Genomic DNA, 22,401 nt, shown 5'->3' with positions numbered 1-22,401 from the left:
AGCTTACTCTCTCATTAGCTAGGCTGTGACGGTAGAGAAATAGTCATTTCTTTCCACATTGGAATTTTCTGAATGCATTTTTCTAGAACAGCATTATTGTAAGTGGTGTTTAGGTACTGTACTAATAGTGAGATACCATGGATGATTTTGTGGACTGGTCTGAAAATTCCATCACTATTTACAACATTTGAAAGGAGAAATGTATTTGGGGTTCCAAAGAAATGTAGTAGTATTTTTTTTTAAGTAGTTACTGCTTAGATTTTATTATGCTGTAAATTTAGAGTTGTTTTCAGGGGATGATGTAGTTTTTGCCCTTTTAGAAAGATGTTAGCTGTTATTTCTCTTGTCTCTTGTGCATTTTGCTCTAGCAGTCTTTCTTTCCCTTTCAGATGTATGATCACTGTTTTTAGTGGCCTGGGAAAATTTAACGATCTAACTCATGAGAAGTATTTCTTCTTCTTCTTTTTTTTTTTTCCTAAATGCCCTGTTTATTTAGCAGACAAGGTTCAGAAATGTACAGACACAATTTGTGGGCTGAGAAATCTCTGTGGAGTTGTTACTTCACAACTACACTTCACAAAAGCAGTAATGACAGCTTCTCGGCACATTAACCAGTCATTTTTTGTTTGAAGTGAACACAGTGAGAATGGATTATAAGGCCTATTTCTCTAACTCACCGTCAACTTGTTTTGCTCTAATCTTTAAGAACAAGTGGAGCCTTCACTTGATCAGCCACCTCCTTGCTGCTCAGCACCTCGACAATAGCAAGAACAAACTCAAAGCAGGTCCCAGGACCTCGGCTTGTAAGAATCAGGCCGTCCTTTTCCACACGATTCTGAATGGCTGTAATGACTTCCATTTATCATTTTGCTTTTAGCAAGTGGGTGTGTTGTAACTTTGCTTTCAAAACCTATTTCTTGAGCCAACAGAGCAGTAGGACCTGCACAGATGGCAGCTATGAGGCCCTTCCTGTTTTCTTGTTCCTTCAGTGTCTCTTTCACAGCAGCAGACTCAGATAAATTCTGTGCACCCAGATTACCTCCTAGAGAACCACCACATTATATGGTCCCTGTTTTTTTTGCATCTTCCAGACTGGCATCAGGACAAATGACAACATCACGGCTACACTGTACTGGGTCTTTTCCAGCCAGACCTGCAATGGTGACCTTAATCCCAACTCGTCTCATGACATCTACAGGGATGACTGTCTCCATTTCCTCTGCTCCCTTAGCCAGGATGACCAGAGCTCTTTTTGAAGCTCTGGTAATATTTTTATGTCATATTTTTTAAAGACCCAAACCTGACTGAAAGGGACCACATGCCCAGAAGTATTTCTAAACTCAGCCAATAGCCAACTTTGAATAAGATTTCAAAGATGTTTTCTGGTGAATGAAAGAGGCATATCTTAGTACAAAGATTATGCCTTTAATTTTGTTTCCTCAGAGTCTTTTTGAACAATCATGTTTCTAGACCTTGTTTTGGCTATTTTGGGTTATTAAATAAATGACTTTAGGTAAATAAGCATTAGTATATTCTGAAATATTAGCCATTTCTGTTGTTAAAGTTGTGTTCATTTTGTAAGATTGGTGCTCATTTAATAGATATATAAACATGTCTTTAGCTGCAAGATATATTTACCTTAGTGCTTTTGTCTATCGAGACTATTTATGGAGTATCGCCACCAATTAAATTTGAAATTCTTTCTAACCTTTTCTTTTTTTTTCAATCCTATGAATTCATTAGGCTGAGTCAAACCATTATTAAACTGTCACTTGGTTATGATTTTTCACCATTATATTATGAGATATATATATTTATTAATAAAATGTTCAATATCAAATTTAATTTTATTTCTCTCTCTTCCAGGTAAAGAGTAGAGTTTATCAAGGTAAAATTTTAGACTTATTTTGTCTTTTGTGCTGTTTCCTCTATATTGGTGTTTGTTATGAGTTTTATATAAGCTAGGAGTAGATATGATGACTTCTTGTGTCTGATTGACTTATTAGCTCCCGAAAGTTTTAGTTTTCCTGGGTCGCTAGGTTGAATGATGGAGTAGATGGTGGTTATACCAACGGATAGGAGATGAGGAACAATAAATTGTGGGAGTAGAGAGAAGATGATCAGTTTAATTTGAGGCACCCTGACTTTAGATGTTAATGCGATGCAGATTTATTACAGGTGAACAATGTTCCTGTGGTAATGATTTACTCAATACACAAAATATTTATTAAACTAGATAATTTGAGGAATAGAAATATCAATCAATATATTTGCATTTCTTTCTGTTTTTCTTTGTAAATGACATGTATTTGAAGGGATCCCATTTTCTGAGAAGAAATGTTCTTCATGCAGAGAGGAACATCAAGCTATAACATTTTACTATATTTCCCATTTTTGAAATATATTTAAACTAGAATCTCATTTAAATAACGATTCTATTAGAAGAATATTTTTCTTAAATTTTAATAATATTTTTATATCCTTATTGCTGTTAACTACAGATGGCTCTTTAAAAAGTCATAAAAGTTTTGAAAAGAAGTTCTTTTTCCTCATAGTGCCAAGTAACATGTCTTTGCTGCTAATACATTGGGTAACAATTTTATTTAGTGACTTATTGATTTTTGCCCCCTTTTTAGTCACTGAACAGCAAATTTCTGACAAGGTGAAAAACATCACAAGAGAAAATCAAGAACTTGTACAAAAGTTGTCAGATTATGAACAGAAGGTATAATGATTTTTTTAGTTTTGTTCCCCATTGTTCCCGCTTGAATAATTTCTGCTTGTTTTATAGTTACTATAAATTTAGTTATTATAGTATTGTTAAATCATATTTTCTTATTATTTCCTACCAACCATTGAGATCTTAAGCAGTCATCATATGTGTAAAGCACTGCTTCCTTCTGTAAAGGGTCGCTTATTTGGAAATAAGTTTTGGTAGAACTATAATTTATATTTTTGAATTCTGAATGCTTTATTTTACATAGATCAAGGAATCAAAGAAATATATTCAAGAAACGAAGAAACAAAATATGATACTTTGTGATGAAGCAATTGAATATAAGGTAAAATTCCCTCCTTGGGATTACATTCTGGAAACGTAAGTAAAAGTAATGAGTAGTTATTACTAATCTTAATATCTTTTTTTGTAGGATAAAATCAAGACACTTGAAAAAACTAATGAAATTCTGGATGACACAGCTAAAAGTCTTCGTGTTATGTTAGAATCTGAGAGAGAACATACTGTCAGGAATCGGGACTTGGTAAGAGTTTTGCTGCTAAGTGTTTCTGTAGTTTGGCTTTTGAAATATTTTGTATACTGCATGAGTTGAACAGGATATTTTCCATGCTGTTTTCTAAAGTAAGAGTGGGAGTCAGAGAAGTTGAACCTACTTCTGTCCATTTTTGTGGAATTTTAAATTCTAATATAACTTAAAGTGGTTTTATGGAAGTATTTTTGTCCTCAGCTCTGGGTAATTTTCATATTACTTGGTTCTGTCCTCTGAAACGTGTAGAGCAACTAAGAAACTGTAACTATGATAACCGTAACAGTCCTTACATTTTGTTTTATAACTTCTTTTTGAGTAAACTTTTTACTTTAGTTTTAGAATTATATGAAAGTTGCAAAGACAGTAGAGAGGGTTCCTGTATGTCCTACACACAGTTGAGCTTGACCACCTAGCAAAGGTAGTCTTTCCAGGTTTTTCCACTGTAAAATTACTCTTTTTCCACCTTTTATATACTGGACTCTTTGGAAGGAAGTTACTGTGCATAGCCCACAGTCCAAGAGGGGAGAGTTATGGCCCACCTCCTTGAAGAGCCAGTATCTTCATAAATTATTTGGAATTTCTTCTGTATGTGAAATTTATCTTTTCTCCCTCAAGTCCTGCCATTTTTAATTCAGGCAAGAGAATTTTTAAAGCATCCTTGGGTTTGTTTGTTTGTTTGTTTTTCTCTACGACTAGAAAAAAATTACTGATTTGAATTGGTTTACTTGGAAGTTTTTTCATTTTCTTTGCTTTTACTTTTCTGTCTGGTCATCTACTACATTACCTCATAACCAGGAAGGCTGTGGATGTCATGAAATATTTGTGCCCTCAATTATGGTTCCTCTTTAAGGTTTTGATTTTTCCCCTATGCCAAAACTGGTTCACATGCTTTTACCTGAAACATACAGGATGGCAGTGGGATATGTATTCTTATTGTTTCTTCTTTTTGGCATATATCCTGATGTTTCTACTAAAATCCTAATACATGTTTTGTGTTCTGTTTCCACGTGGCAGATATTAGAAAACAGGAAATTTATAGAGAAGTTAAACAATATTATCTCCATGAATGCTTCAGAAATTTCAGAGGTAAAGCTGACTACAATTCCTACGGAATAGTTATACTATGTTTTAGTTTTTTTGAGGAGCAAAAATTTGATGTCTGCTAAAATATGCAGAAAATGAAAACTACGTTATTTCTGGTTGGCAAAGTGTAAACGTGTTTGTCCTTTGGAATTCATTCACTAATAGGAATGTTTTAACATTAGGTTCAAATTGGTCTTAATGAAGCTAAGCCTTATGAAGAGAAGGTGAAGTCTGAATGCCACCGGCTTCAAGAAGAAAATGCTAGGCTTAAGAAGAAGAAAGAACAGGTAAAAAAAAAAAAGGATATCCTAGGTCATGTAAACTAGATAACCGAATGCTATTACCTCATGGATATTTTTTCTCAGGTCTGCTTTTAAGGTAATGAAATGAGCACACAGAATTCTGTTCTTAGATATGCAAAGCTTAAACTATGCTTCCAAAACTGAGTGCATGTCTACATTCTTATCTGTTCCGGAGTTCCTGTTCTTCTGTATAATTTATTGTAGCTATTGGAGTGTTTAGTCTTTGTTTTATCAAACATTAACCAACTATCAGCTTGAGTAGCTTCAAAGGTGTAATAGATTGGCTTTATAGACCAAAGAAGTAGGTATTTTTTAACCCTTCTTCGAGTAATTAACTGCTTCATTGGCCAAGGGAAGGTTACATGATCAGGAGTCTGGACTTGGGAGACGATAGGACATGCCCTTCCATTCCTACTGGAAGTGAGTTATTTGAATCGGCTGCAATTTTCCGAAGGATGCAGTGAACTGGATCAACTTCCTTGACAGATCTGGTGTTCACGCTATAGCTCTGAGCGTTAAGACCACTCTCCCCTCTCCCTCATCAAGAGTCTTAACCCATAGTGACAGGTCAGGGGTGGCTTAGTTTCTTACTTCCCAGTCTCATTCACATAGTTCTAATGTCTTCAGTGCAAAAGCCCTAACATGTAGGAATTTGACTTTTCAGTTGCAGCAGGAAATCAGAGACTGGAGTAAATCACATGCTGAACTCAGTGAGCAAATCAAATCATTTAAGAAGTCTCAGAAAGATTTAGAAGTAGCTCTTACTCACAAAGATGATAATATTAATGTAAGTTCGTTCCCATGAATACATGTTTAATTCTCATGAATTCTCATGAAATTTGCTGGATTAAAATTGAGAGGCTCTTACAGATCCCCTTTTGCTTCTTTTCTAGGCTTTGACTAATTGTATTACACAGTTGAATCGGTTAGAGTATGAGTCTGAATCTGAGAATCAAAATAAAGGAGGAAATGAGTCAGATGAATTAGCAAATGGAGAGGTGGGAGGTAAGATCAGTCTCGGGAGGTTGGACCCCTTGTTTCCTTCCTGTCTTTAATTTAGTACACTGATGCTGCTTCTCAGCTGGCTGAATTTCCTCTTAAGCTTTAGAGTGGTAGACATATCATTGGATTTCTATATATGTCTGTTTGCATTGGGCAGAGGTGGTTTGCTGGGGTGTGATATAGCAATTGGCATGCAAAGAACACTAAAGTTTTTTTTTCCCATCCCATTGAGAACTAGTTAACATACACTGGAACTGTACTGGTCATGTTTTACACCTCTAAGTATTGAACACACACAATAGGAGAAACTTGTTTCTCAGCTACACAGAGATGGCATATGATTTTAATACTCATCTCTGCAGCTGTGTGGTTTGAAGGCTTACAACCAGTTTTAAGAGTACTCAGGTGGTTGGAGCTATAACCTAGGCTGTGAGAGTGGAGCCTACAGGGTAGCAGTGTTTACTGATGAGGAAAATGTTTCTAAATACAGTCTCCCAAGCAATAATCAGCCACAATGTATATCGACAAAATAAAATAAAATAAAATAAAATAAATAAATGAATAAATAAATAAATACAGTCTCCCAAGTTGGCTATTGCTTGCATTAGTGGGTGTTTTAAACCACATCTGGTAACAGATTCTGGGGGAGAACAGAGGAGTGACTCTTTCTAAAATAAGACACTTACCGAGGCAGAGATCTGAGAAAGAAGACAGAGCTTCATCTCGGATATTTCTTCTTGCTCAAAAATAGCATGGATAACATTTTTATTGTACAAACTTGGAATTTACGTTTTAAATTATATTTGTAATTCTCTTAAAAATCAATTAGTCTCGTTACTTCTGTTGGCTAATTTGTTATTTTCTTTTAGTATTTAAACACGATAATTGTTTAGTTTTGGGGAAGTCAAGAAAATATAGAGTAGAAAAAGCAATAAAAGCCTTCTGTTTTTTAGGTAACCGGAATGAGAAAATGAAAGATCGAATTAAGCAGATGATGGACGTCTCTCGGGTATAATCCTTTTTATAGACTCACATAAGTGCTTGTGTATTCTTACGATGCCTCACTTCTAAGAATACTTCTCTCTTCTGTACTTTTTAGACACAAACTACAATATCAGTAGTTGAAGAGGATCTAAAACTCTTTCAATTTAAGCTAAGAGCCTGGATAGCCACAAAATGTAATCTGCAAGGTAGGTTGCTTCTTGAAAAGAAACCACCACATATTGGAAAGATACAAAATATCATTGGGAAGATGAGGAATGGCTTTCTGCTTTGTTCTTCTCACCCCTGTCGGCACCATCTTCTCAACCACGTTCTGAAGTCCTTGTGCGCACACATAGAGCTCAACTGTTTTATCCTTTACAGTTGAAATAAAGCAATTAGAAAAGGACCGCAGTTCACTGCAGTCTGCCAAAGCTGGACTGGAGGAAGAATGTAAAACCCTGAGGCAGAAAGTGGAGATTTTGAGTGAACTATACCAGCAGAAGGAGATGGCTCTGCAAAAGTAAGATTTTCATTGTTAGTTGTTAACACAATTGTCATGACTAAGTATGTATACTAATATAGATAATTTTATCTTAAAGATTATTTACAGTTTTTTCCATCTGTGATTGGTATGTGTTGTCTTTCCTTCTTTCCGATTTGTTTCCCATAACTTGCATTTTTCTTTCTGATCTGACCAGTCGTTAGCAATTGTTGCCTGTAATTCATGTCAGGGGCGTGGTTTACTGGTAGCAGCGGCTGCTGCTGCACACGTGCTTCTTTTCTGCAGATGCACACCCTGTCTGTAGTCCACCACTTGCTCCATTTGCCTTTCTTTGTGGTCAGTTATGTAATTCTAATTAGTCTTTCATTTGTTTTACTAGCTCTTGATATAGTCTCTTCAAATTCCAGGTGCTTCGTATGACATGTTTTTTAGTAGAATAAGAACTTCAAAAGGAATATTTAGTTATTAAAAGTATAGCACTTAATATAATCAAATATTCAGACTAATCATGATGTAATTCTGGTAAGGATATTAGCAGTTTCGAATACAAAAATATCTGTTTGGTGTGTATACTTCGGTATTAATCTTTTGAAATATACATCTCAAATTTGGAGCTAAGTATCTCTCGAAAGATGTATTTTTGTAGTCTATTTTGAGGTTTTTCTCCACAAAAATATTTGAATTCCTAAAAATAGCTTGTCTGTGGCATTGCTATTTGTGTTTACTCTTATACTTTACTCAGTCTGGGAGAAGGCCTGTATTGCTGAATAAAGGTAACTTCTTAAAAAATGATTGTACTGCCTGATGCCATTAAACACTGAAACCACACCATTAGCTTTTCTCTAATTCTGCGCTCATCAAGCAACCAGTTTAGATTTCCAAATTTTGTTAAGGCCAGCTAGAAAAACCTGGCCCAGTTCAGAGAAACATTCCTCTTTTCATTATCTTTTCTAAGAATAAGCATGTCTCTGCCCTAATAGTAGTGTGAATCATGTAAGTGACAGTTTTTCTTCAGGACCCAGGCACTGTGGCACTATTTTATTCAGCTCCTCCAGCCTCCTTTCAGTTACCATGTCTGGTTTGTATTCTACTGTCCTCTCCCAAAGCCACTGTGTTAGTTCAGGCACATGTCATCTTTTCTGCCAGTCCCCTAACTAATCACCTGTCTTCAGTCTCCCTTTCTTATGCAACTTCCTCCACGCTCTGATCAATTTTTTTGAACCTGCAAGAGTGAACATTCTAAAATACAAGTCTGTCCATTTCATTATGTGCTTAAACTCTGTCAAGGATACCCCATTCTCTTCAGTATCCATGTTGGACTCCTCAGCAGGTATAGAGGTTGCTCCCCTTACATGGTCCCGAGCTGCCTCTCCAGGTCCTTTCCTGTAGCTCCTTCTGCTGCTTCCTGACCTACAGCCACACACAGTACAGTCCCTTCATACCACTCCATGCCTCGTTGTCGTCATGTGTGTGGTTTTCTCTGTAGCAAAAATGTCCTCTAACACTATTTCCACATGCCAATCTCCTGCTTACTCAAATGTTTATGCTCCTTAAAATCTTTTCTGGAGGGAGTTGTGGCATAAATAGCCATAGACACTGGGTGAGTATTCATTTTTTTCTTATAACTGTAACTGCTAAATATGTGTTTGAGTTTAAATCTACATGTTGGTATTTGCTTTGTACTGTGTTTCTTTTCTTCTTCCTTTTGAATTGTTTGAACATTTTTAGTTATTTTCTTCCCTTGTTTAATTATTTTCTTCCCTTACTAAGCTTGGTAGTTGGTTACAGGTCATCTTGCTCATCTTGTAATGACATTTTGGTCAATGATGGACCACATGTATGATGGCAGGCCCACAGATTATAGATGTGTAGTAGGCTGTAGCATTTAGGTTTGTGTACGTACACAGTCTGGTGTGCACACAGTGATGAAATCACCTAGCAACGAATTTCCCAGAATGTATCCCTGTTAATTGACACGTGACCATACCTTAAAAGAGCACAGAATTATATCCCAGACTTATCAAAAAGTCTGACATAAGTTAATAGATTTGCCTCTTTCTGGGCTTTACATCCTTCCTGACTTAAGTGCTTTTGTGCTAATGTATTTTAATGTTCTGTATACCTCAAACTCCACAAGACTTTTTATTGGTGCCTTTATGGTGCTGTCCTGCCTATATTCATTCCATTTACACACACACATATTTATAGTCCCTGTAGTTCTTTATTCACCTACATCTTTGATCTTCCATTTGGGATCACTTTCATTCTACTGGAACATCCTTTAGTAACAGATTCGATGAGTTTACCTTTGTATCAGATGTCTTTATTTTCATTCCATTTTTAAAGGATCTTTCTGCTGGCTGTAGAATTTTTGGCAGTTATTTAATTTCAGCACTTTAAAGATAACCAGTTGATTATTTTCTGGTTTTAAAGTTTCCTTGAGGAATCTGTTATCATTCTGATTTTCCCTCTTTCAAATGTTTCACCCCTGTCCTAGCACCTTCAGTCATATTTCTTTTTGGTTTTCAGCAGTTTTAAGGGGAGGTGCCTAAGTGTGGGGTTTTCATTTTTCCCTTTTCTCTGTCTCTCTTTTGCATTTATGCTGCTTGGGTGATGAACACCTCTTGAATTTGGGGGTCCTTTTTTTTTTCCGTATTAATTTTGCCTCATTTTGTCTTCTCCTGAGATACCAATTAAACATCTTAGGCTTTTTAAAAATTATTTCCTCTATCTCCTGCATTCTCAATTGGCTTCATTCTGAATGTTTTCTTTTGACCTGTCTTCCAGTGTACTAAAATCTCACTTCAGATATCAAATCTGCTGCTAAAGTCAGTCATTGAGTTCTTAATTTCAGTTACTATTTTTCATTTTATAATTTCTAATCCTCTGCTGAAATTCTTGATCTTGACTTTCGCTTCCTTGACTATGTAAGGCACAATAATTTAAAAATCTGTATAAAAATAATTCCATTATGTGAAGCCACTGAGCCCATTTCTCTTGTATTTTAGATTCTGATCACATTGTCTTGTCTTGTGGAGTGCCTGGTCAGTTTAGATTGAGTGACAACTATTGCATATGATAATGAAAAAGGAAATTTGAGGCCTAGGATGCTGTGATCTTCCTACCGGAAATATTTGAGGTTATTTCTAGCAAGTGGTCATAACTTAATCCAGTCAGCAATTAAGGTCATTCAAAAATGTCATAGTTCCTTCAAAGGACATTGTATTGACAGTTTAATATTCCACGTATCCAGCACTTTCTAGTCTCAACTCAAAGCCCAGGGCTTTTACTAGAGTTCCCCCATCACCAGCAGCCCAGAACTCCACCTCTTTTTTATCTGAACCAGAGATCTGTTGGAAGTTATGTTCAGTCTCCTTATCTCTCTGCACTGTCTTCAATGTGTGGATGAACCTAGGGGAAAAGTGGCTTAAAATGCCAGGCTTACTTGTAATTCTGAGATTCCTTTTCCTACTGGATCTTGGCCATACCCATGTATCTTTCCTGCCTTATTAGCTCTCTGATGCCTTCAAGCACATTCTTTCTATTTTTGTCTAGATGTTCTAATTGTTCTCAGTATTCTGAGACTAACTCAACCACTATTGGAAGCAAAATTCTCTCTGGTCTTTCTTCAAGTCTCAGTTTTTTCACATTTCTTACTAAACCAGAGTTAGGGAGGAATTGCTCTGTTCTTATATATGTCTTTTATACATTAAATTGTGAGCTCCTTTTTTTTTTTGTGCAGGGATAGTACTTCACCCATACTTTTATCTTAACATCTTACAAGGTGACTGCTGTATTATAGCCACACGTAAAATATTTGCTGAAGTACTGAATGAGCAGTTATAAAAAAATACGTAAACCTTTTTCTTTGGTGTTAGTAACTTTTTTTTTACTATACCTCTTCTAAGTTTGCTTCTAATTCATAGAAAGTTAAGTTTCAATTTGAGTATCTTGAATCAGAACTATGGGTAAAGAAGTACAAGGGTTACTAGGAAATAGCACTTTTGAACCATTAAATGTTGCTCCCTTTACAATCTATGTTATAGTAGATTGACATCATGAACGTGAAGGTTATCAGGTTAAAACCAGTTTCCAGTAGATAACACCCTGATTATGGGACAATTTGGATTCTTTTTCTGTTCAATAAACATTGCCAATACTCAGATTGGTCGCTTTCCTTAATCATGATTCCATCGAAGTAGGTAGTAGGAGTTCCACATCTGACACGTGAAAATGTTCTACTGTTAATTGCGTAGTTACATGACATGTTCCAAAGGCTCTTGGCTGACTACCTTTATCATGTCTTGGTTTCAGAAACAGTTCATCCATAACAAAATAAGAAAAGTAACTAGTGGTCTCTCCATGGTAGAAATAAGAGAAGTAATTCTCCCTTGCTTTACCCTAATAAGCTTAGCTATGCTCGGTTGATTTGGCTGGGTCTCCACACTGAAGTAAGGTGAGCTTTCTTCATCTCCAGCACAAGAGATTGCCCACAGTGTTTGTACATCTGTTTCGTTCATTAGTGAGCAGAGAATTATGAGTTAGAAAATGCAGGTGATTCTCAAACAGGCCATAGTTTGAGTTTTATCCCTAAATGACAGGTTTGAATTCCTTCCTATGACTTTGTATGTCTGTGTATTTTTGAGAGTAGGATGGGAAGTGACATTTGAATAGAGATTTCTGCGAGACTGCTGGGAAGAAAGAGAAACACTTTCACTTGACAACCCGTTTTATCTTAGGAAGTTGAGTGAAGAAGAGTATGAGCGGCAAGAAAGAGAGCAGCAGCTGTCAACTGCAGATGAGAAGGCGGTTTTGGCTGCAGAGGAAGTAAAAACTTACAAGTGAGTTCAGCTTCTAAAGGTGGTGTCAATGGCTAATGAAACTAGTGTTAGATTTTTTTTATATAACCATTTTTACATTGTGTAGAGGAAAATACTTGTACAGAAGCATAAATGTCAGTGGGCATGAATACCTTCAGTTCACACAAGAGAAAAACTAAATTTTATACCCAATGCTGGCAGGACTGTATGTAAGGGAACTTGGTTTATGCAAACAGTTTGGGGGAAAGGGGAGTATATACTGCAGTAATTCTTTAAGAGACCAATTTGTTATAGGATGTATCAAAAGCCATTAAATTTACTGTGCCATTTGATAGATGCAGTAGTCCTAACTCTCAGAAATTTTCTGATAAAAGGGGGAAAAAAGCTTTATCAAGGAAGATATTAATAGGGTCATTTGGGAACATAGTGAAGAAAATATAAGGAAACTAATTTATCAACTCATAATCTCCATCGACTCAGAATTTCTAGCCATTAAATAATAAGGAAATTATGTAGCATTAGTTTTCATCATTGTAGTACTCTATTTATATAACCATAAATATGTTTTTATATGTATGGATGAAGTCTTTTAGCGTATAGTTGTTAAGAGTATAGGGAATGTGGCCAGATTGTTTGGATTTTTATCCAGTTGTGCTTGAACTGGTAAAAACAAGTGTAATTCTTAGGCGGAGAATTGAAGAAATGGAGGAAGAATTGCAGAAAGCACAGCGCTCATTTAGAAACCAGGTAATAATTATACTGCCCTACAGTTGCAGAATTCTTTGGTATCAAATACAGACTGTTATAATGGCTATTATAATGAATTCCAAAACATATTTTTTGGTGTATCTTTTCAGATTGCTGCTCAGGAAAAAAAACTGCATGCTAACTGGGTAAGATTTTCTTTCTTTCCTTTACTTTGTGCGTAATCTACCACAACTGAATTTATATATATTTTCTCCTAAAGGTAAAATTTCGTGCTGCAGAAAGGGCTATAGCTGAAGAGAAAAGGGAAGCCGCTGACCTGAGACACAAGTAGGTGATTTTGATATCTCTATTTTCAATGCAGTTTAGTTTTTTAAAGGCTGTACTACGTGGTGTCTAATAAGGAATTGATTTGTATTTCATATTTAAGTCCATTCTTTCTCCATATTCAAGATTATTGGAAATAACTCAGAAGGTGGCACTGCTGCATGAAGAGCCTGGGATTGTGAAACCAATGCCAGGAAGACCAAACACACAAAACCCTCCACGGAGAGGTGGGAAACATTTCATAAAAAGCAGCAATCTATTTTTTTGGTGTAAAGCATATATAAACTACTTTTTATTTTGTGTGTAATAGTTATAATGCCCTAGAAATAATTCCAAGAACTTACCGAAGAAAAGAAAGGTCTTAAAGTGGTAACAAGATGCTGTCTTCTTCAGGTCCTCTGAGCCACAATGGCTCGTTTGGCCCATCCCCTGTGAGTGGTGGAGAATGCTCCCTTCCACTGGCAGCAGAGCCACCCGGGAGGCCTCTCTTCGCTACACTCAACCGAAGAGATATGCCTAGAAGAGAATTTGGTGAGCATTCACATGTGACCCTGAAATAAACTGTTTCAAGAGTGCTTGTTCCCTCTTATTGAAGATTTCATGCAAATAATATTTAAGAATTTGGGTCTTTCCAGTAGACAGAAGCAAATTTCTTCATTTGTCTTGGTGGATAGTCTACTGCAAGATCTACTTTAGAACAGAAAGCATTTACTTATTATTTCTGTGGAGGTCCTTTTCTTGTTTTTTGTTTCTTTTAACTTTTTACTGAGAATTATAACCCTTTATCTTTAAATGTGAGGTTCCTCTCTTGAATATTATAAAAGTAGCCTTAAAACTTTATAGTTTATGCAGGATATATGCTTCTATATATTATCACTATAAGCTGAAATAGTGTAAGTTTGTTTTAAAAATCCTAAATATGTCTATAATGCTAGGTAAGATATTGAAGTCAGATTATATAGTGAAAAAAACCAGCCTGTAGAATTATATCAGCTTCAATGAAGTACAGGACCAGTGCTCCTAATGTGCAGTTTTTATTGCTGTTATTTCAATCCACAACAGTTCTTATTTTAATTCTTTAAGCCTGTGCATAAATTACAAGTGATTTCCCTTAATTGTATTGGGAGACCCATTTTTAATGCCGCTTTCTAGGTAGAGTGGAACCCAGGTCTGTCCACAATTGGTTTATTTCTTCTGAAAAAATACAATCAAGGGCTCAGTTATCTCTTTCTCAAGGGTCAGTGGACGGGCCTCTGTCTCGTCCTCAATGGTCTTCTGAGGTGTCTGGGAAACCCTCTGCCTCTGGTAAGGGACCTAAGTGTGTTCAAAGAGTCTAAAGTCATGGTGGAAGGTGAGTGGAGGATTTTTTCACAGTGTACAATCAAAATCAGTCTAAATAAGTACTCTGGCCTTTGACAGACCCAGGATCTGGTGCAGCTGCCATGATGAACAGCAACTCAAGAAGCTCTTCCCCTTCTAAGGTGATGGACGAGGGCAAGGTAAATGCTGCAGCTGTTGTGAATTACAATTTGGTATTTCAGGAACATTCAGCTTTTCCTACAGCACTCTCTCTTTGCCTCATCTCCTCTTTGTGTGTTCTATTGTTTATTTTTTAAAAAGCAAACTGTTCCCCAAGAGCCTGAAGGCCCTTCAGTTCCCAGCATTACTTCTTTGGCTGAGCATCCAGGAGCAGTAAGTACATAGAGGTCGAGGACTGGACTGGGTTTGTATTTGGTGTATTTCTGGATAGGATATGAGGAGTACTAATATACTTGGCTTTAAATTGCACTGCACTACTGATCTCACTCTTGTCCTTGATTTGGGAATGTTGTGAAATCTGACTAGTTGGTTGGTTGTTTTTTTCTCCTCTTGCCTGTTTTGGTTAGACAATTAACCTGTTCGGGGCATCTGCTATAATTGTAATTAACTTTAGAAATGTAAAAAGTCATCATTTCAACTATATTGTGTGATTCAGTGTTGAATGCTCTTAGGCAAAGTAAATTCATTTTAAGTTGCAAAACCCATCATTATTATATCTTCATTTGGAAGAGTGCTATTTAAGAATTTCTCCACTTGTACGCTAGGGAAAGCCTACTTTGCTTTTCGTTTTTTTTTTTTTTTTTTTTAAAGATGACCAGTAAGGGGATCTTAACCCTTGACTTGGTGTTGTCAGCACCACGCTCTCCAAGCGAGCGAACCGGCCATCCCTACGTAGGGATCCGAACCCATGGCCTTGGTGTTATCAGCACCACACTCTCCCAAGTGAGCCATGGGCCGGCCCTGACCAAGCTTACTTTGAATGATCTGAAATCACAGATTGATAACAGAAGAATGTTTGCTGGAAGTGAAATAGTAGTGAAAATCTGTAATTACCTGTTGATTCTGTTCCCAGCAATGGCCTTAAATTATGTTCACATAACTGTATTCTCTTGTTACTTCTGTTGCTGTTATAGCTGGTAAGTCTTCTGATCATACCTCATAGTGCTTCTCTATGTTGAAATCAAAGTAAGTTCAAATATTTAGAGTTTCCAACCCAGTTTACCATAGAAAATGATTATCAGAATCTTATAATATATAGTATTTCTAATGAATGAAGGTAAGTATTAGAGCTGTGCCTGCCTAATTGTATATATGACATTGTTTCTGTTGCAAGATACTTCCGAGTCCCAGGGCAGGACTCCAGGAACACATATCTCTTGAGAGATCTCTTTATCCAAGGGAAGCTTGGGTAAGACCCAAAAGCCCTTTGAGGCGGAAGACTTTAGAGAGAGTAGAGACCCCTTTGTTAGAGGCGAAGCACAGGTGGAAAGAGCAAGGGCTTGGAGGCAAACCTGGTATTGAATTCCAGCTTGGCCTCTTCCATGCTGGGGGACCTTCAGCACATTATCTAAAACTCTGTTCTCTCATAATGAAAATAAGATGGTCATACTTAGGTACTTAGAGATCTGAGAATTCAAGATATACGAAAGCCCTTTTGGAGGTACTCTGACTAGTAGCTACTGGGACGTGTGTAGAGAATGGATTTTTCATTCCTTTTTATCCTCTGCATTCTTAACGTGGAAATAAAGAGCTATTGTGGTGAACGGAGGGAGCGGTGCCTTAGAGGGACATCACAGTGTGTGTGCTATGGCGTCTTCATTAAGCAGGAGGCATCTCCATTGATAGCCTTTGACAGTCCTCTTGCTTTTCCCTTCCATTCGCAGACACAAACGGTCATACGCTTACAGTGAGACCGTGCACTCCTGTGGCTTCCCTACAACCTCTCTAAGCTGTCAGTGAGAACAAGCGGGGGAGGGTAGGAGTTTGTTGCACTGATCCCGTTCTTTGGAGAGGTGTCTGACATCTGCTTCTTTGGGTTTTACCTTTTACTGGTGTTGGTGCTTTTGTCCGTCATACCGAAGTATTTTCAAACCTTGAATTGCTTCTATTCTGCAGGTTAACATGGCTCCTAAAGGCCCCCCGCCTCCTTTTCCGGGGGTGCCCCCCATGAGCTCCCTGGTTGGAGGCCCCATCCCACCACCCACTCGATATGGACCACCTCCGCAGCTCTGCGGGCCTTTCTGGCCTCGGCCATTTCCTCCACCATTCGGTATGATGATTTGAATAGTAGTAACTGACTTGTAGAGCATATTCACCTTTTCTCTCTGTTCCTCGCTAAAACAGTTGCTATTGCAGGGCTTTGCAATACAAGGATAAAGCTGAGTACATTTCAATTTTGGCTCAAGTTCTTAGGACACATGGAGTGCTACACAGTCTCCCTGCACTGAGATGGCAGCAACCATCTCATCTAGACAAGGAAAGGAGCTAGTGATAGGCAGAAATATTACTTCTGCAGGTGTTTATTAAACACCCATGGCTATGTACCAGGCTCTGCAATGGATAGAAAGGTGGTTTAGACACATCCCTTTACTCAAGATGTCCTGTAGGTCACAGACACATAGATTCTACAACATAAAGCTTGTGATCACCCATAACAGAAGCATAAGAAATGGGTCACAGAACACAAAAGAAGGAAAGGTTAAAGCCTCCCTCCTCACTTGGGAATAGATGAGAAGGAGTTTTTAAAGAGAAGGTAGGATGTAATAGCTATCCAGTGAATGTTGCTGAATTTAGTTGGATGAAGCTAGAAGGTCTTCTCCAGCAGGGCAAGCAGCTTGATTTTGATGGCCTATGTTAGTTCCATGCTGAGCTATTGAATGGATTTTTACAGTAGTAGACAATGGAGTTTCCTTTATCAAAATTTCTTTGTTGCAGGGAAGACCTATTTCATAATCTGTCACTTTGGTATTATGGTACGTCCAAGTACAAATTGAGCTCTTATGAGAAAAAGATGGCAAGACTGTATAGTGGAAAGAATGCAGGTGTGGAGCTAGGTAGAGCCAAGTTTAAATCCTGCCTATGCTCCTTGGTGGCTGGCTGGCCAAAGGCACGTAACTTAAAATTGCTGAGCCTGTTTGCCCCATGTATAAAACCGGGATGCCACCACTTGACGTTCTTGGGTTGTGAGAAATTAGAGAATATGTTAATGTACCTGGAATCATCTTAATTTAGATAGGTTCCTAGGTACTTTTACATGGCTGAATGTTTGTTTTCTAGGTCCTGGTATGTGTCCACCACTAGACTTAAGAGAATATGCACCAGGTGTTCCACCTGGAAGATTGGACCTGCCTTTTGACATTCGGGGATTTGTACCAGGACACACACCATTTAGACGTTTTGGCTCTCTTGGCTCAAGAGAGTACTTTATTCCTGGTAGCCAATTACCACCCCCAACCCATGGCCACCAGGATTACCCACCACCACCTGCTGCAACAGACTTACTGCCTTCGGGCTTGAGAGAGGAGCCTTTACCTGCCTCTCAGAGCAGTAGCCAGGACTGTTCCCGAGCATTAAAGCAGAGCCCGTAACTAGTCTGACGGTTGGGGAGAAAGTGGACTATACACTATTCGTTACAGTAAAGGACTTCATTGGCTTCAAAATCTAGAAGTTCACTTTAACATGTTTGTTTTAGAACTAAGCTGCCTTGGCAGTGTGCTTTTTTGAGCCAAACAATTCAAAAATATGGTTTTCCTCCCTAGATAAAAATCGCCTCTTAAGCTAGAGCATCCTTACAATTTTCAAAAGTGTAATAAAGAATACCTGTGTTTTAGTTAATGTAGCATATGTATGTAATTGCTAAATGATTCAGAATGTCATGAAAAATATAAACATCTCCCGTGGAAATGCTTTAAGAACATATATGTCCATTATCCAGTTTTTAGTATGCACCAGATAAATACATAGCAATGGTATTTATAAGACTTATGCTAAAAATGTTTACTAAAAGATCACTAAACTTTATCTCAGCTCCTGCTGAAGTTCTCTGTAGTAATAGTTAATAAAAATTTGTTCTATTAATATTTCCCAAGAATGTGATTCGTTTGATTATCACGATATTTGTGACATCTGGGGAACATGTAAACTGAAACTCTTCAGAACTAAAGATGGTGACTTGGCAGCACACTCCCTGTTGCTTACTGCTAAGGATTCAACCTAAAAGTCACCTGTGAATTCCACAAGTGATTTCTTCCTTTTATTTCAAAGAACAGAGCGGTCCCACTTACACAGCATTCACATGCTTGCTTCTCTTGTTGCTTATTTTGTTTTTTTGGGTTTTTTTGCAGCTGGCCAGTACAGGGATCCAAACTCTTGACCTTCATGTTATAAGGCTGTGCTCTAACCGACTAAGCTAACCATGCCACCCTTCACTGCCTATTGAGAATGGTTTTCCAAGCATGATTTTACATTAGTAGCAAGAGTTGTCTGACCTGAGGTTCTATTGCTTTTACCATTCTTCTTTTCTTTTTTTTTTTTTTTACTGATAAGGGGATCGTAACCCTTGGCTTGGTGGCTGTCTGCACCACGCTCAGGCAGTGAACGCACTGGCCATCCCCACATAGGATCCAAACCTGCGGTCTCGGTGCTACCAGCGCCGAACTCTCCTGAGTGAGCCACGGGACCGGCCCTGCTTTTACCATTCTTACTTAAGGGTCCGTAACATAAAAATGGAAATGATGTGACCATAAAAGTAAGGAAATGCCTTTTTAAAAATGTACACAGTCTACTATCTTTCCCTTACCTTGCCAATGATTTTCAAGGAATATGACAAAAGAGATTACAGAATGGTACCATGTGGAAGAATGGTTTAGGACTATGAGGCTTATAACAGGCCTTAGTCAGCAACCATGGGCTGAACTCAGTTCTTTTCTTTGATGGCTATTATTCCAAAATTAATATTTGAACGTTGGTATTTTATTTAAAAATCTGTAAATCTAAGAATCTGAAATTGCACTATTCTTAAAGTGTTATAGCCAGTAGCTGTCTCCCCACAGCCTCAGCAACAGTAGTTTTAATTTGCATGTCTTTGATTATGAATAAAGTTGAGTATCTTTTTATGTTTTTAAGAGCTATTTGTACATCTTGGAGTATGTGTATATGCGCATTTTGCGCAAGTTTCTAATGTGTTTGTTGTCTTTTTTGTCACAAGTTAAAATTTTCTTTAATATTAAGGATGGTAGTAGCCCTTTGTCTTTTTTACATTGATTATGGCTATTTTTTGACAGTCGTAAGGTGACTGCTAGGGCCGGCCCACGGTTCACTTGGGAGAGTGTGATAACACCAAGGCAATGGGTTCAGATCCCTATATAAGGACAGCCGGTTACCTCACTTGGGAGAGCATAGTGCTGAGAATACCAAGTCAAGGGTTAAGACCCCCTTACTGGTCATCTTTAAAAAAAAAAAAAGCTGACTGCTTAACCAACTTTCAAAGTCAAGAACAGGTTCTCCTTTTATGATAAACTATTTTTTTCCAGAGTAAACACTAACTTTTTCTACCTTTAGGTGAATCAGTTTCATAACCTAATTGTCTAGAACTTTTAGTTCAAATGATAGTGCTTATATTTCTTTCCCCTTACCAACAAACTTTTTTGCCTTAGACTGTAATAAGGTTTAATCTAACTACTAGCTATATTTCAAACAATTTAATGTGGAGGCAGTAATTTCAAGGCTGAAGATAATTTATTCAATTCTTCTCTAATTCAAGGTAGGGTGTAAAACATTTCACTCCAGAAGAGCTGCAGCTGATATGTAATTAAGACTACAGATAACACAGAGAAGTGTCTGTTCAAGGTTCTCCACGATGGTTTCCAATGGGCTCTCTCCCTGCATGGTCAACTCCTACACACCCTTTGAGTCTCTGTTCTAGCTAGACTGCCCTTGCTGAACTCCCTTTGCTGAACTCCGTCAGCCCTTTTTTGCTCATCTATCACATACTCTGCACGCCTGTGGCCATGATGATATACTTTTGGCTCTGCCCATGCTGACTACATAGTAAGCATCCTGAAAGATAGGTCTGGATAACTGTTCACTTTTGTATTGTTTACACTAGTAAATAAAATATCTTTATGGAAGAAATATTTTGTTGAATGAATATATGTATTTTATAGCTCTAGAAGTTATTATGCTCTAATAAACACATGGCTTGAAAATATATTTCAATGCACAGCCTTATAATATGCATAAAACAAGATAAAATTACTAGGATAATATGATACCATCTGCAGTTCCTGGGTTAGATGAGAAAGGAAGAAGGCAAGGTAATATATTAAAAGTAAGACTTCCAAATTCAGCCAAGGACGCTAGTTTTGTTTGCCAGATGTACTGACTGGTTTTCAAAAACTGCTTGTTTTCTCCTGCAAAACACCGACAGGCACAACAAACCAAACCACCAAAGTCAGGGTTCCTATGGTCTTCTGCAGAGGAGCAAGCCACAGAAGATGGCCACCCCAGGTCCCTGGCAGCCCTGCCTCCAGGCCATCTTCCAGGAGCCCCCACATTTGGGGGAGGGAGTTCAGCAGGGGAGAGGCCCCACCAGGGCCTGTAATATCCACATCATCCACTTTCCACTAAGCATCATCCTGCCAGCCAGTGGTTTTTCTCCTTTTCTTATACTTTTGGACTTCCAGTTTGGAACTCACATAGACTTTTTTCTATTAAAAATGCTTGAATTTTCCAAAATACCCTCTGCTCCTAAAAAATGTTCATTTCAAACTATCTAATCATCAACTAGCTAAGAGGAAAGGGTCCAGGAGCAGACTGGACCTCCTTAAATCCTACTCAAGTAAGGGTGCTGTACAGCCACCCCACAGCTCTGAGTGGAAAGAAACCAAGTACTTAGGTTTACATTTATAGAGAATCCTAGGTCTGGAAGGAATCCTGAGAAATCATTTGCTTCTCTTCTTTGCCTCTAACCATGGCTAGATCCAGTGCCAAATACTTGAGATCACTGTACTCACGTAAAAGAAATTTTTTTTAAAAATTTCATTTAAAATTTGAAAATTTTATTTTTCAAAATGAAACATAGCTAAAATTAAAAATTAGTTTTCTGATTGCAAAATTTTTGGAAACGTACTGCAGCTGAGTGCCTCCCTCTCACATGCATACGCGTGCACGTGCCTTGCTGTGCTGGTACCTTAACACATGCCCAGTCTGTTGAGTAACCTCTTACCTGGCTGTCTGCCCTTTTCTCAGATTTCTCAGGTAAGAAATTCTCCCTTGCTCACAAACTCCTGACAGGGTCAGAAGAGAGCCCCACCCAGCCAGAGAGCTGATTACTAGAGGTTCCCTGTCCCAGAGAACACCAGCAGGATGTCAATGTTCCTATAACTGCAGTTTGGAATAAATGTTGGGGGTGGTGGGGAGCACATGAACCTTCTTCATAGTCAAAGGGTTAAAAGGACCAAAGCATAGACCATGATTTGCCCTTCACGATGGTTGTGTGGCTCTAACAAGGAGGGGTAGGTTGGCATAGTCTGTTTCTTCATTGGCGAAATGAGCATAATAATTACATCATGGGGGTGTTGTGATTACTAAATGGGACAAGATATGCGAAGTGCTTAGAACAGTGTCTAGTACATTATAAAAGATGACAAAATGATAGTGATAATAGTAGAAGGGACAATTACTGTTTAAACCAATGTTCAGTCAATGCCTATGATGAAGTTCCAGAAAGCAGACATCAAATAACCGTACAAATTTGTACCTGCTTCGAATTTGCTCTAAGTACTGATTATCCCTGGAAAGGCACAGAGCTTGGTGCTGCCTAGGCAAACATCCTGTTTCTTCCATTTCTTGGTTTTTCTATCTTCCTGCAAAGCCATAAGTCGACTAGATGAAAAATAAAACCTTATATTTTAGGAATCCATATTTCCACTCTGCAGGATATTTTCCCACCAAGAATCAGGGAATGCTTGACTGCTAGGACCGGGTCTCCCATAAAGAGATCAATAGCTTACCTCCCCCAAGAACTGAAAAAACTGCTTCAGAGATACCTCAGTCACCCATTTGCCATCTGTGGGAAACCCATTTTCTAT

General features: G+C 37.9%; 1 protein-coding gene and 1 pseudogene across 1 annotated transcript; one reads left to right on the top strand and one right to left on the bottom strand.

The window, feature by feature from the left end:
- Positions 1-694: 694 nt before the first annotated feature.
- Positions 695-1,320, bottom strand: LOC134390161 (Parkinson disease protein 7 homolog; annotated as a pseudogene).
- A 291-nt stretch (positions 1,321-1,611) lies between these two features.
- LOC134390160 (transport and Golgi organization protein 1 homolog) lies at positions 1,612-16,636 on the top strand. Its single transcript, XM_063113432.1, has 21 exons — positions 1,612-1,623; positions 1,867-1,888; positions 2,637-2,725; positions 2,985-3,062; positions 3,150-3,260; positions 4,281-4,352; positions 4,532-4,636; positions 5,316-5,438; positions 5,545-5,656; positions 6,607-6,662; positions 6,753-6,843; positions 7,019-7,157; positions 11,879-11,980; positions 12,646-12,706; positions 12,817-12,852; positions 12,927-12,994; positions 13,118-13,218; positions 13,385-13,522; positions 14,411-14,490; positions 14,612-14,683; positions 16,427-16,636. Exons 1-21 carry the CDS (start codon positions 1,612-1,614, stop codon positions 16,592-16,594), a joined length of 1,836 nt encoding a protein of 611 aa, XP_062969502.1. The 3' UTR covers positions 16,595-16,636.
- Positions 16,637-22,401: the final 5,765 nt, after the last annotated feature.

Source organism: Cynocephalus volans, chromosome 11 (genome assembly GCF_027409185.1).
Source record: "Cynocephalus volans isolate mCynVol1 chromosome 11, mCynVol1.pri, whole genome shotgun sequence".
In the NCBI taxonomy this organism is placed as follows: domain Eukaryota; kingdom Metazoa; phylum Chordata; class Mammalia; order Dermoptera; family Cynocephalidae; genus Cynocephalus; species Cynocephalus volans.
The sequence above is the reverse complement of the archived record's forward strand: the minus strand, read 5'-3'. Positions and strand labels throughout refer to the sequence as shown.

What these genes read in the sequence shown, in the direction of transcription:
- LOC134390160 (XM_063113432.1), top strand. An exon ending in AAGGAGATGGCTCTGCAAAA is followed by an intron (nt 7,158 to 11,878) that starts GTAAGATTTTCA and finishes GTTTTATCTTAG; the next exon opens with GAAGTTGAGTGAAGAAGAGT. An exon ending in AGGTGATGGACGAGGGCAAG is followed by an intron (nt 14,491 to 14,611) that starts GTAAATGCTGCA and finishes TTTTTTAAAAAG; the next exon opens with CAAACTGTTCCCCAAGAGCC.